Here is a 14,934-nt window from a genome sequence, read left to right on the forward strand (position 1 = left end):
CACGTAGTGAAGTGTCTCTCCACTTTGTGCCGCTTTGCAGTCGCCCCGCAGACGAGACACACGCAGGTTTCTTTCACAGTCGTAAGAATGAACTCTTCCTCCCATTTGTTGTGAAAGTCATAAGTTTTCTTTCTTTTTCTGCCATGTTTTTGGGGTAAAAAACTGTATTCAGCGCTCATCTTCGCTGCACCCACTACCTTACTTTCGACGAGCACTGATTTTGTCACATGCACAGTACTGGAGGTCAGAGTTCACCTAAACTTTATGTATAATAAACATGTTTTTAAGATATTGTCATTTTAAAATTTATATAAATGCAAGTGTGATTTTAAAAAAAGAATAGCACACTCACTCATCTTCAACCGCTTAGTCCATTTAAGGGTGGCGGGTGGCTGGAGCCTATCAACACAGTCGTAGAGCGTGAGGCGGGGTACACTCTGGACAGGACGTCAGTCTATCTAAAAAAGAAGAGCAACAGAATCAAATAAAAACATTAAATTTGAGATGCAGCTCACTTGTGAGTTGCACTAGTTTTACAACTGCGGGTGACTTGTGTGGTCCTTGGGGGCGACCTGGTGTCTGCGGGCACTGTGTTGGTGGCCCCGAAGGTAACTTCCTCAGATCATCTGAGGGAGTTTTTTTCTTCCCACTGTCTCCTGTGTTCTTGTTCTTGGGGTTAGTAAGGTTAGACCTTACTTGTTCCTCACTTTGTTCATATTATGTATAACACACAGACCTAAGCTAAGCGTTAGCTGATCAAATTGATGCCGATACCTCGCTGGACCAAGAACCGTAACTTCAGTCTTATCAGAATTTAAAAGTAGGAAGTTACTAGACATCCAACTTCTCACTGATGCAAGGCAATCTTCTCGGGATTTTATGTGAATGAGATTACAGCACTTATCAGCCACCAGCTGCAGCTGATCCACAACGTGAATTCTGCCTTTCAGAACAGCTCTTATATAATCATCTGAATTGTCTACCTGTTGCCACATGTACAGAAGGGCTGGATCGTTATTCCTACACTCATCTGACGCCGCCGTTGCTGCTGTTATTGTGTTTAAGTACCATCGGAAATTACACAACTTTTTTGTTTTTTTCATCTAATCAGAAGCCCCCATTTCTTAGCCCCACCAGTGACGCCCCCATTTTGTGTTACCCTGGTGACAGGTGCAGGATCCTGATGCAGGATCCAGATCATTTCATTCAACCAAATGTCTGATCAAGGTGAGAGAGTGTCAGCCTCCCCAGCAGAGAGACTCCTACAACTTGAGTCTCACACTGAAGCTGTGAGACACCAAGAAGTTAGTGAAGAGGACACTCATGACTTTACAGAGACACACAAGAACAAGAAGACCACCACGAAAACAGAGAGTGACGTGAACTTGTTCACTGAATGGCTGAGTGGAACCAAGAAGGAGAAGAGAGGGTTCCTTGTTCTTTCTCAGGTGGAACTTGACAAATGGAGTTGACAATAATTATATGGTGGTTGTTCTTTATTTTTGTTGTAATATGTGATAATCGTCCTTTGGACTTGGACTGATACAACTACATCGGGGATGATACATAAGGTGTACTTGCATATCAACATTTCCTTTGCCCTCCCCAGCCGGAGTCCAGTGGAAGTGGACATATGTGGCACAGGCAGTACATGCTGGCAGGCTTTACCATGACCAGTCCATCTCGAAGTTCAATCAACCGCGATCAGATCATTTCAATGAAACACAGATGAATGCTGTTATGATGCCGTCAGAATTTGTAGATTGTGATCACATGGTGCACAACCTGCACTTAGACTGCCGTCAGATGGGTGTCCCATCCCGATGGTGCCAACAGTGTTTTGAACTGTGCAACACACTCGGGACAGCCGAGCAAAAGGGACCAAATATGTAGTGTCAGGATTCGGTCCATTCAGGGCCCTGGTCATGGTTTTGTCATCTTGCCTTGCTTCTGTTTTTGATTATTTTGTTTATGGTTTCTGCTTATCTTTTGCTTCCATGTTTTATCGTCTTGTTTCTGAATAGTTGTGTTTCATGTAGTTTTGTCTTAGTTCCTGTCCGGCCTGTAGTGTGTTTCTCTTTCTTGCTTTTTAGTTCAGTCTGTTTAGTTTTGTCACGTTTATTATATTATGCTTTAGTCTCTGGTTTTGGTTATTATTTATCTTCAGTGTTTTCTCCTGGTTACGTTCCTTTGATTGTGTATTCTCTGTTCATCATCTATTTTCTAGTTAGTCATTAGTCTCTTTGCCGCTTTATTGTAACACCTTTTATTCTGTAGTCTTCATCAGTTCCGCTCTAGTTCTGTCCAGCCTGCGCTTGTTTTCAGCACGTAATCATTCGTGTGTCACTTATCTGTTTATTTTGATCATATGTTGTGTTATCTGTTATCTGTCACCTGCAGAAAAAAACCTGAGGCTCCTATGTTAGTTTTAGGGGACTTCAACCATTGCAACCTGAATAAGACTCTGCCTGGATTTTATCAATATGTGAAGTGCAAGACTAGGAAAGCTAGCATCCTGGACAGGTGTTATGGAAACATTAAGGAGGCTTGTACTGCTAAAGTTAAACCTCCTATCAGCAACTCTGACCACAATGCGATCCATCTGTTACCCATTTATCGGTCGATTTTCAATTCTAATAAACCAGAAATCCAGACTGTAAAGTTGTGGTCCAGTGAAAAAAATTGAGGAATTGAAAGGGTGTTTCCTGTCTACAGATTGGGACGTTTTCCTTAATGACACGAACATTGACTGCGTTACTGAATCCATAACTGCCTATATTTCCTTCTGTGTTGACTCTATTGTACCTCAGAAAACTGTTAAAAGGTTTCCAAATACAAAACCGTACATCACAAGAGCCATTAAGGACTGTATCAGGAGGAAGAAGAATGCTTTTAAATCTGGTGACACGCGTGGTGTCAAAGCAGCCCAAAAGGAATTGAACCATCAGATGAGACTAGCCAGGCTTCAATATAAAGAGCGGGTGGAAGAGGACCTCTCTGGGTCCGACTCTATTAAAGCCATGACCAACATGGAGGCAAAGAGGAAGCCTCTGTTTGTCATTGATGAGACTAAGAGGGCAAATGAGTTGAACAGTTTTTATTTACGATTTGAATCTGATAGCACTAAGGGCTGCTGTGCTGTCCTTAAGGATGTGACATGTGATTCGAAGAACAGGATTCCGATAGATGCCAATGCTGTGGCAAAAACTTTAAATCCATGTGTGGGGAAAAAAGCTACAGGGCCGGATAAGATGTCCACTTTTCTCCTGAAAACATTTGCGCCTGCTTGGCAGCAGCTGTTTCAGCTCTCCATTGACACACAAGACGGTACCAGAAATCTGGAAAAAAAAACCCCATCATAATTCCAGTTCCAAAAAGTCATGTCCTCAGGAAGACAATGACTATAGGCCAGTGGCACTTACCTCAAATGTTTGTAAAGTTTTGGAACGACTTATGATAGATGTGCTTCAAACTGATGTGGAGCCATTTTTAGACAGTTACGTTTGCTTATAAAAGGAAACGCAGCACAAGTGATGCAATAACAACTTTGATGCACCTCACATTACAGCACTTTGATCAGCCCGGTACATACGAGGTCTGTGATGAAAAAAGCGGTCCTTTTTATTTTTTTCAAAAAATAAATGGATTTGATTCATATGTTTTTACGTCAGACAAGCTTGAACCCTCGTGCGCATGCGTGAGTTTTTTCACACGTGTCGGTGACGTCATTTGCCTGTGGGCAGGCCTTGAGTGAGGAGTACTCCTCCCCGCCCGTCGGAATCTCTTTGTCTGAATAGCCGCTGCGGACGGCTCACATTGCTTTATCAACATTTTTTCTGGACCTGTGAGGAATATCCGAGTGGACACTTCGAGAAATTAAGCTGGTTTTCTGTGAAAAGTTTAACGGCTGATGAGAGATTATGGGGTGTTTCTGTCGCTGTAAGGACTTCCCACGGAGCGGGATGTCGCGCAGCGCTTCCAGGCGCCGTTGTCGGCCTGTTTCGACCTGAAAACATCCTAATTTAAGGCTTAATTCACCCAGGACGTCGTGAGAGAACAGAGAAGATTCAGAAGAGGCCGGCATGAGGACTTTATGTGGACATTCCACTGTTTAATGACATTTTTTAATGAAAGACGTGCGCGCAAATTCGATTCGCCGAGATTGTCACGGAAACGACTCTGCGAATTTGTGTGCGCCGCGACAGGAAAAACACCTCCGTGTTGAAAACCATTTGTAAAATTCAGGCGGCTTTTGATGGCTTTCAACAAGTGAGTAACTGAGAAATTGTTTAACAGCTTGGCATGTTCCAACTTGCCCGTTAAGGTTTCCAACGGAGGTGTTTTTCCTGTCGCAACCCCCCGCGGTCGGGTCCGGCCCGACATGCGACTCTGCCCGCACGTTCTTTCATTACAAAATGTCCGTTAACAATGGAATGTCCGAATAAACTCCTCATGCCGACTTCTTCTGAAAGTTCTCTGTTCTCTGACGACTTACTGGGTCAACAGAGCCTGAAATGTGGAAGTTTTCAACTTGAAACGGCGAGACGCTGCCGCCTCGAAGCGCAGATCGCCGTCAGGTGCCGTGGGCCGTCCTTACGGCGACACTACCAGACCAAAATCTCTCATCAGCCGTTAAAATTTTACCGAAAACCAGCTGAATTTATCGAATGGTGTCCACTCAGTTGTGCCTTACAGTTTTGAAAAAATTCTGATCAAACAAAGCAGCAGTCTCTGAGCCATTCCTAAACAATGAAAAAACGACGAGAGGGTGGGCGACTCCTCACTCAAAGACTGCCCACAGGCGAATGACGTAACCGACAGGCGTGAAAAAACTCTCGCATGCCCACGAGGGTTCAAGCATGTCTGATGTAATCACACGTGATTCAAATCCATATGGTTTTTGAAAAAAATAATAAGGTCCGTTACTTTTATCACAGACCTCGTATGCTAGAATGTTGTTTATTGATTTTAGTTCTGCGTTTAACTCTATTCAGCCACATATTCTTCTTAGGAAGTTGGCACAAATGAAAGGTAACCCCTTTTTAATTAAGTGGTATTATTCATTTTATGACGGATCAACCACAGCAAGTGAAAATAAACGGAACAGTTTCAGATACAGTGGTGAGCTGTATGGGAGCTCCGCAGGGGTGTGTCAGCTCACCACTCCTGTTTACTTTGTATACTAATGACTGTGTTAGCTCTGGGCCTGATCAGTATGTGGTGACGTTTTCTGATGATACTGTCATTCTGAGTTTACTTTCCAGGTCGATGATTTTGTGGTTTGGTGTGACAACCATAAACGCCAGATAAATACCAACAAGACAGTGGAGATGATGCTGGATCCCAGATCAGCCGGTGACCATAGTCCTGTTATCATAAACAACCTCACAATTAAACAGGTGACCTCTTACAAATATCTTGGTGTTCACATTGACAGTAACTTAAGCTGGCAGACACACGTTACTTCTGTCAGTGTCAGAATTCACCAACGGTTGCACTTTTTGCGCAGACTCTGTTTATTCGGGGTCTGCAAGAACATTATGCTAATCTTTTACAGAGCAACCATTGAGTCCATTTTCCGCTATGGTATCACCGGCTGGTCTGGGAACCTTCCAGTCAAATTGAAAGCACAGATCCATGCCCTTATAAAGACTGCAGGTAAGATCATGAGCCACACTCCTCCCAGTTTTCAAGAACTCTCTGACAGAGCAACCATTACACAAGCAAAAAACATCTTAATGGACAGCTCACATGTTCTGCACTCAGAGTGCACCTTGTTAAACTCGGGAAAGAGATATCGTGTTCCTTTGTGCAAATGTAATCGGTACAAACACTCATTGCTTCCGTTGTCTATTAAGCTTATTAATGAACAAGCTTAAATTGTACTTATGTCATAGGATAAATTTTGCACATTTTTCAGTTGTATGGCGAGTGGTAAATGGCTGTGTGGTTTTAGTAGTATATAGTGGGTTGATTATAGAGATTTTTAAGGTTGTTTTTGGTTATTTATGTTATTTTATTGTTGGTGATATTTATTTTTGTGGCGTTTATTGTGTAAAGGCTGGTCCTGTTTTTATTGTCTGTGCAGGTGAGCCCCCTCATGCACCAAACTAAATTTCTCCGAAAGAAGACAACTAATAAAGAACTTTGAACTGTTGTTCTATTTTTTGCCATCAGTGAGTTGTAGTTTAGTCTTTGCTTTTTATTTTCTCATTGTGTTTGCACTCAGTCTTTCACTGTAGTCATTTAGTTGTTTTCCCTTATATTTTAGCCGCGTGATAAGTTCTGTGTTAGTTAAGTTTCTACCTTTTAATTTTCTGTGGTAATCAGTTTTTGTCTCTGTTTGGTTGTGGGTGGGGTCACTTGCACTCAGTTGTTTCGTCTGTTACACCCGCCTGTCTGGCCATGCCCCTTCTAGGATCTTCCTCGCACCCGCTTCACATCACGTCTGATTACTCCCCTGGTATTTAAGCCCTCACTTTCTTTCTGTCCCCTGCCAATTTGTTGATTGTGTATCTCATCTTCATTGCTTATAGAGCCTCAAGGTGCTGGACTTTGGGTGTAAACCTCCATGCATTGTGAGGGGTTTTAGTGTCTTGACATCAGTGTCGCCTCCTGTAGCCAACTTATTATCCCAGCTGGGTGTCTGATGACTGGTCGGGTGTATGTATTGATGGCTCGGATCTTATTCCTACCACTGAGCTGGCTTCTTGGTGCCTGTCTTACCTTCCTTCCTTATTTGGCAGTGGCCGACCTTCTTGCATCTTTAAACAAGGTTTAAATTCAAATTCTCCTCGGAGGGGGGGGGGGGGGGGACTCATTTGTTCTACAAAAGGACATTTGTATAAGTAGCAGTGGATATGATGTCCATATATGTGAAGATGAATATGTTCTGTGTATGTAGACTGAAGCACTGGGACAAAGGGGCATTTAGGTACAAATGTTTGCTTATACAAACATTTGTACCTGTGCCTCGGTTGGCGCCTAGCAGCTGACGTAGAACTGGTGCGGACCAGGGGAATCCGACTGTTTAGTTAAAACAAAGTACCCTGGTCGGTTGTTCCCATCCTGGTCATGGAACAACTGACCAGCTCTTTACTCTCACAAGGATCCTGGAGGGTCCCTGGGTCTATGCGAGAGGGAGAGCTGTGTTCGGGTGCTCGGCAGTAAGTCGGACTCGTTTCCGGTGGAGGTTGGTCTCCACCAGGGCTGCGTCTTGTCACCGATCCTGTTTGTGATATTCATGGACAGGATATCGAGGCATAGTTGGGGGAGGAGGGTTTCCAGTTTGGTGGGCTCAGGGTCTCATCACTGCTTTTTGCAGATGATGGGATCCTGTGGGCTTCATTGGCCGGTGACCTCCAACACTCACAGGATCGGTTCACAGCCGAGTGTGAAGCAGCTGGGATGAGGATCAGCACCTCTAAATCTGAGGCCATGGTTCTCAGCAGGAAACCCATGGATTGCCTACTCCAGGTAGGGAATACGGCCTTACCCCAAGTGAAGGAGTTCAAGTACCTTAGGGTCTTGTTCACGAGTGAGGGGACAATGGAGCATGAGATTGGCCGGAGAATCGGTGCAGGAGGGGCGGTGTTGCATTCACCCTACTGTACTTTTGCAATGAAAAGCGAACTGACCCAAAAGACAAAGCTCTCGATCTACTGGTCAGTCTTTGTTCCTACTCTCACCTATGGTCATGAGTGTTGGGTCATGACCGAAAGAACTCGATCGTGGGTACAAGCGGCTGAAATGGGCTTTCTCAGGAGGGTGGCTGGTGTTTCTCTTAGAGATAGGGTGAGAAGTTCGGTCATCTGTGGGGAGCTCGGAGTAGAGTCGCTGCTCCTTCACGTTGAAAGGATCCAGCTGAGGTGGTTCACCTGGGTGCCTACCAAGGGAGGTGTTTCAGGCACGTCCAGCTGGGATGAGACCCCGGGGAAGACCCAGGACTAGGTGGAGAGATTATATCTCCACACTGGCCTGGGAAGCCTCAAGGTGGTCAATGTGTCCCGGGAAAGGGAAGTCTGGGGTCCCCTGCTGGAGCTGGTGCCCCTGTGATCCGAGCCCGGAAAAGCGGTTTGAAGATGAGTGATGAGTGTTTGTATAAGCTCCCCTCCACAGCATGTCTTTTTCCTGGTTCTCTCCCTCAGCCCCAACCAGTCCCAGCAGAAGACTGCCCCTCCCTGAGCCTGGTTCTGCTGGAGGTTTCTTCCTGTTAAAAGGGAGTTTTTCCTTCCCACTGTCGCCAAGTGCTTGCTCACAGGGGGTCGTTTTGACCATTGGGGTTTTTACGTAATTATTGTATGGCTTTGCCTTACAATATAAAGCACCTTGGGGCAACTGTTTGTTGTGATTTGGCGCTATATAAATAAAATTGATTGATTGATTGATAAGCAACACGTTTTATGTTTAATTTGCAGTTTTATTTATTTTTCAGATTTCTTCCTTTATTATGTGTTTTATTATGTGTATTATGTCTTGTTTGTTTTATTTGGTTTTGAGAAGAAAATGAATAAAAAGTAAGTTACAAAAAGTGTATGTTGGTTTTAGTTGCATGTCCTCTGACAGCATCGTCCACCCCAGCGGCTCTTATCCTCTCGTTCTTCTGGCTGGACGGTGCAGTTTGTCAAAGTTTTCAACACCTGCAGTTGGGCAGGGGTTTAATTGCTGGAATAGTAGATTTCAAGAAAAAAGAATTGAAATAAAAACTGCTTTTGTGTCTAATTCAGTGTTTGGACTTTGACATGATGCTCTGCACCTGTGCCTTCAGAGCCTAAAGTGGAGAAATGGAGTTGCCCAACTACAGCAGCCAGCTGATGCAGCAGCTCTGGACTCTGAGGAAGGATGACCTCTTCTGTGACTGCACCATCCTGGTCGGAGACGAGCCTCACCGCGCACATAAGCTTGTGCTGGCAGCGTCCAGTATGCTTTTCAGGTATGGTGACCCTCTGGCAGGTTGGGTCTGTGTGTGGGAATCCCTACCACACTGCAGGTAACCATTCACTTGGCACAAAACGTAAAGACCTTTCTTTGTCACCTTAGGTTACTGGGCCTGGTTTTTGGTCAAAGGCTAAAAGTGGTGACATGCTGTAGGGACAAATTCAGCAAGTCTAACTGTAGTCCAAAGGTCTAAAATTTAGACCATCCAGCTAGTTCATCCTGGTCTCAGGCCAAGATGGTAGTGATTGTTGTGCTCCGAGTCAAAGACAGGAAGTGACATGTACATCGAGGGAGGGCGTTTTGAGGTTGCCAGAACCTTCTCGAGATGGCGGAGGCCAACGTGCACTGGAAACAGGTTTGACTTACTACCGGCAATGCGAACCAAGCTCCTGCTGCGGTCGTACAGGGACCGGATAGCCCTTAGCGAAGGACCCCGGACCCCGTACTCCCAGAGCACTCCCCACAGGGTGCCCCGAGGGACACGGTTGAACGCCTTCTCCAGATCCACAAAACACATGTGGACTGGTTGGGCGAACTCCCATGAACCCTCGAGCACCCGATGGAGCGTGTAGAGCTGGTCCAGTGTGCTGCGACCAGGACGAAAACCACACTGCTCCTCCTGAATCCGAGGTTCGACCATCGGTCGAATTCTCCTCTCCAGTACTCTGGAATAGACCTTACCGGGGAGGCTGAGGAGTGTGATCCCCCTATAGTTGGAACACACCCTCCGGTCCCCCTTCTTAAACAGAGGGACCACCACCCCGGTCTGCCAATCCAGAGGCACTGTCCCAGATCACCACGCGATGTTGCAGAGGCGTGTCAGCCAAGACAGTCCCACAACATCCAGAGACTTAAGGTACTCAGGACGGATTTCATCCACCCCAGGAGCCTTGCCACCGAGGAGCTTTCTAACCACCTCGGTGACTTCTGCCTGGGTAATGGATGAGTCCGCCTCTGGGTACCCAGTCTCTGCTTCCTCTTCGGAAGACATGACGATGGGATTGAGGAGATCCTCGAAGTACTCCTTCCACCGCCCAACAACATCCCCAGTCAGGGTCAACAGCTCCCCACCCGCACCATAAACAGTGCCGGTGGAGAGCTGCTTCTGCCTCCTGAGGCGTCGGACGGTTTGCCAGAATCTCTTCGAGGCCGACCGATAGTCCTCCTCCGTAGCCTCCCCGAACTCCTCCCAGACCCGAGTTTTTGCCTCTGCGACCGCACGGGCTGCGGCACGCTTGGCCTGCCGGTACCTGTCAGCTGCCTCTGGGGTCCCACCTACCAACAAAGATAAGTAGGACTCCTTCTTCAGCTTGACGGCATCCCTTACTTCCAGTTTCCACCACCGGGTTCGGGGATTGCCGCCACGACAGGCACCAGGGACCTTGCGACCACAGCTACGAGCGGCCGCATCAACAATGGAGGTAGAGAACACGGTCCACTCGGACTCCATGTCTCCAACCTCCCCCGGGATCTGGGAGAAGCTCTCCCGGAGGTGGGAGTTGAAGACCCTCCCTGACAGAGGGTTCCGCCAGTCGTTTCCCAGCAGACCCTCATGATACGTTTGGGCCTGCCTGGTCTGACCGGCTGGCCTCCCCTCCCAGCGGATCCAACTCACCACCAGGGGTGGTGATCGTCGACAGCTCTGCCTCTCTCTTTACTCGAGTGTCCGTCGACACGTGGCCGAAGGTCAGATGATACGACTACAAAGTCGATCATCGACCTCCGCTCAGGTGTGTCCTGGTGCCACGTGCACTTATGGACACCCTTGTGCTCGACATGGTGTTCGTGATGGACAACTGTGACTAGCACAGAAGTCCAACAACTGAACACCACTCGGGTTCAGATTGGGGAGGCCGTGCTTCCCGATCACCCCCCTCCAGGTCTCACTGTCGCCACCCACGTGGGCGTTGAAATCCCCCAGGAGAACAGTGGAGTCCCCAGTCGGAGCGCTATCTAGTACCCCTCCCAGGGACTCCAGGAAGGTAGGGTACTCTGCACTGCCGCTCAGCCCGTAGACCGAGACAACGGTGAGAGACCTGTCCCCGACCCGAAGGCATAGGGACGCGACCCTCTCGTTCACCGGAGTGAACACCAACACATGGCGACTGAGCTGGGGATCAATAAGCAATGTAACCCCAGCTCTCCGCCTCTCCCCGTGGGCAATGCCAGAAAAATGAAGCATCCAGCCCCTCTCCAGGAGTTGGGTACCAGACTATCTCTAGTCGGTATCTCTCAACCTCCCGCACAACCTCAGCTCCTTGCCTCCCAGCGAGGTGACATTCCACGTCCCAACAGCCAAGGCTGTGAGCATGGACCGGGCCGCCGGGCAACCCGCCCTCGACCGCCACCCAATCCTCTCTGCACCCGACCCCCATCGCCCCCTCTGCAGGTGGTGAACCCACAGGAGGGTTAAAGACTATATATATATAAAAAAATATAAAATATAAAAAAAATTGATTGATTGATATATATTTTTTTATGAGTGAGGAGACTGATTAAAAAAAAAAAACAAGAAAAGAAAAAAGATTTATTGAAAAGGCGTTCCTACGGGGACTTCTGGGAAGCTCATGGAGTAATCGGACGCACCTGGGACCGCTGCCCGGAGAAAATACTGAACTCCCCACTAAGAACTCGCTGGCTAAGTTTTGAGTGGAACATGCATTTGTTGAGCGGGAAGAGACCGCCAAGGGGTCAAAAAAAGAAAGAAAAAAGCCTAAAAACCATATAAAGGCAGCTCACGAAGAAAGCTAATGCTAATACAACCCCTGGCAAAAATGATGGAATCACCGGCCTCGGAGGATGTTCATTCAGTTGTTTAATTTTGTAGAAAAAAAGCAGATCACAGACATGACACAAAACTAAAGTCATTTCAAATGGAAACTTTCTGGCTTTAAGAAACACTATAAGAAATCAGGAAAAAAAAATTGTGGCAGTCAGTAACAGTTACTTTTTTAGACCAAGCAGAGGAAAAAAATATGGACTCACTCAATTCTGAGTTAAAAAAAACAAAAGAACGCTCCAACACATCACTAGTATTTTGTTGCACCACCTCTGGCTTTTATAACAGCTTGCAGTCTCTGAGGCATGGACTTAATGAGTGACAAACAGTACTCTTCATCAATCTGGCTCCAACTTTCTCTGATTGCTGTTGCCAGATCAGCTTTGCAGGTTGGAGCCTTGTCATGGACCATTTTCTTCAACTTCCACCAAAGATTTTCAATTGGATTAAGATCCGGACTATTTGCAGGCCATGACATTGACCCTATGTGTCTTTTTGCAAGGAATGTTTTCACAGTTTTTGCTCTATGGCAAGATGCATTATCATCTTGAAAAATGATTTCATCATCCCCAAACATCCTTTCAATTGATGGGATAAGAAAAGTGTTCAAAATATCAACGTAAATTGTGCATTTATTGATGATGTAATGACAGCCATCTCCCCAGTGCCTTTACCTGACATGCAGCCCCATATCATCAATGACTGTGGAAATTTACATGTTCTCTTCAGGCAGTCATCTTTATAAATCTCATTGGAACGGCACCAAACAAAAGTTCCAGCATCATCACCTTGCCCAATGCAGATTCGAGCTTCATCACTGAATATGACTTTCATCCAGTCATCCACAGTCCACAATTGCTTTTCCTTAGCCCATTGTAACCTTGTTTTTTTCTGCTTAGGTGTTAATGATGGCTTTCGTTTAGCTTTTCTGTATGTAAATCCCATTTCCTTTAGGCGGTTTCTTACAGTTCGGTCACAGACGTTGACTCCAGTTTCCTCCCATTCGTTCCTCATTTGTTTGTTGTGCATTTTCGATTTTTGAGACATATTGCTTTAAGTTTTCTGTCTTGACGCTTTGATGTCTTCCTTGGTCTACCAGTATGTTGCCTTTAACAACCTTCCCATGTTGTTTGTATTTGGTCCAGAGTTTAGACACAGCTGACTGTGAACAACCAACATCTTTTGCAACATTGCGTGATGATTTACCCTCTTTTAAGAGTTTGATAATCCTCTCCTTTGTTTCATTTGACATCTCTCGTGTTGGAGCCATGATTCATGTCAGTCCACTTGGTGCAACAGCTCTCCAAGGTGTGATCACTCCTTTTTAGATGCAGACTAACGAGCAGATCTGATTTGATGCAGGTGTTAGTTTTGGGGATGAAAATTTACAGGGTGATTCCATAATTTATTCCTCAGAATTGAGTGAGTCCATATTTTTTTCCCTCTGCTTGGTCTAAAAAAGTAACCGTTACTGACTGCCACAACTTTTTTCCTGATTTCTTATAGTGTTTCTTAAAGCCAGAACGTTGCCATTTGAAATGACTTTAGTTTTGTATCATGTCTGTGATCTGCTTGTTTTCTACAAAATTAAACAACTGACTGAACATCCTCCGAGGCCGGTGATTCCATAATTATTGCCAGGGGTTGTACTAGCAATGCAGATGAACGGTGTGCTAGCAGCGACACAGAAGAAGCACCAAAGGCTGAAACCAGTGTGAACTCGAGTGTTTTGTTAACAGCAATTAAGGAGCTTAAAGCTGATCTCACCGAGGGAAATGACTCCCTGCAGCAAGAAATCAACCAGTCAAGGCAAGAAATTAACATTAAACTTGATAACTTCATGACGGAAATGCAGAAGCTATCCAGCCGCGTTAATGAAGTGGAGACCCGAATGGGGCAAATGGAGGACTGGGCAGCAGAGGTAAATGAGATTCTCTCTTCCTCTGTCACGCTACAGAAGATTCTACAAGCCAAAGGGACGGACTTGGAATCTAGATCCAGAAGAAATAATATTCACTTCTTTGGAGGAGGAATGTTCAGTGGCTCATTTCATCACTGCTCTTCTTAAACGGGAGCTACCGCTGCTGCAGGACTAAGATCTGAAAATTCAACTGGCTCACCACTCCCTAATGCAGAAACCTCTACCTGAAGATCCACCAAGGCCCATCCAGGCCTTCACAACTAAGGAACTGGTCCTGAGGAAGGCCTGGAAAAGGGGCAAAATACTGCACAACAACCACATGATCTACTTTGACTACGACTGCACAGCTGAGATTGTCAAAAAATGCAGGGAGTACAACGCAATCAAGAGAGCTTTGAAGGAGAAATACATTTCCAAATGCCTTATTACACCAACATGAGGATCCACTGGGACACTGGAGTCGAGACATACAGCAGCGTGGAGGCGGCATGGCAAGAGTTACAAAGTGGATAAGCCACCGGTGAGGGAGAGGGTCTGATCTTGATTCAAGGCTTTCAAAGCTTCTCAGCTGGGAACGAACACAAGGCCGCCAAGGGAACAACAACTCTCCGGCACAGAGAGCAAGAGAGAAGCTGCAGGAGTTCCAGAGGGAGATAACGGAGGAGAGTGCCTGAGTTTCTTATTTGAGGGTGTCTCCATGGCCGTTTGTCGGCTGTGGGGAGCACCGAGAATCCCTTATAGTAATACACACACACATATAAAATATAACATAGAAGATGGAAGACATCTCACAGTGAAGTTCACCTCCCTGGGATCTTGTAAGATTTTGTAGGATTTGAGACCTTGTGGGGTGAATTGACTGCTGACTGCCTTTCAATTCACTTTTGACCCCATTATTTGTCTAACATTGGGTTGTGTGATCCCAGGAGTGTTATACTTAGGTTGTTGGACTTATAGGATGTTGAAAGTTCTTATGGTAGAATTAATACCTATCTTTAATAACGGGCCCTCTCTACACGGGAGGATTACCCCTCAACCTCCAAACTGGGTCACTCAGGGGGAGAAGGATTTCTCCCTTCTTTTTTGGAAGTCTAGGTTCACTTGTGTTTTCATGTGTATAATAGTTATCGATGTTACTGTTCTGTGTTCTATCCTGGGGAGACCAACATTAAACAGGTTGTGTTTAGATGAGATGTACATGTCAAGGTCATATAGCTTAAAGATAACATCCCTGAATGTAAATGGCCTCGGAAATCCAACTAAGAGAAGTAAAGTGTTGGCAAAGTTTTAAAAAAAA

General features: G+C 45.8%; 1 protein-coding gene across 1 annotated transcript in view; it reads left to right on the forward strand.

The window, feature by feature from the left end:
- Nucleotides 1-14,934, forward strand: part of LOC117505980 (zinc finger and BTB domain-containing protein 40-like) — a gene marked incomplete at its 3' end in the record, with an annotated part of 143,295 nt that overhangs the window by 23,357 nt on the left and 105,004 nt on the right. The window contains 1 exon segment of the mRNA XM_034165523.1: nt 8,771-8,932. Coding sequence (XP_034021414.1) covers nt 8,784-8,932 — 149 coding nt within the window.

The sequence above is a fragment of the Thalassophryne amazonica genome, unplaced genomic scaffold (assembly GCF_902500255.1).
Source record: "Thalassophryne amazonica unplaced genomic scaffold, fThaAma1.1, whole genome shotgun sequence".
Taxonomy (NCBI): Eukaryota; Metazoa; Chordata; class Actinopteri; order Batrachoidiformes; family Batrachoididae; genus Thalassophryne; species Thalassophryne amazonica.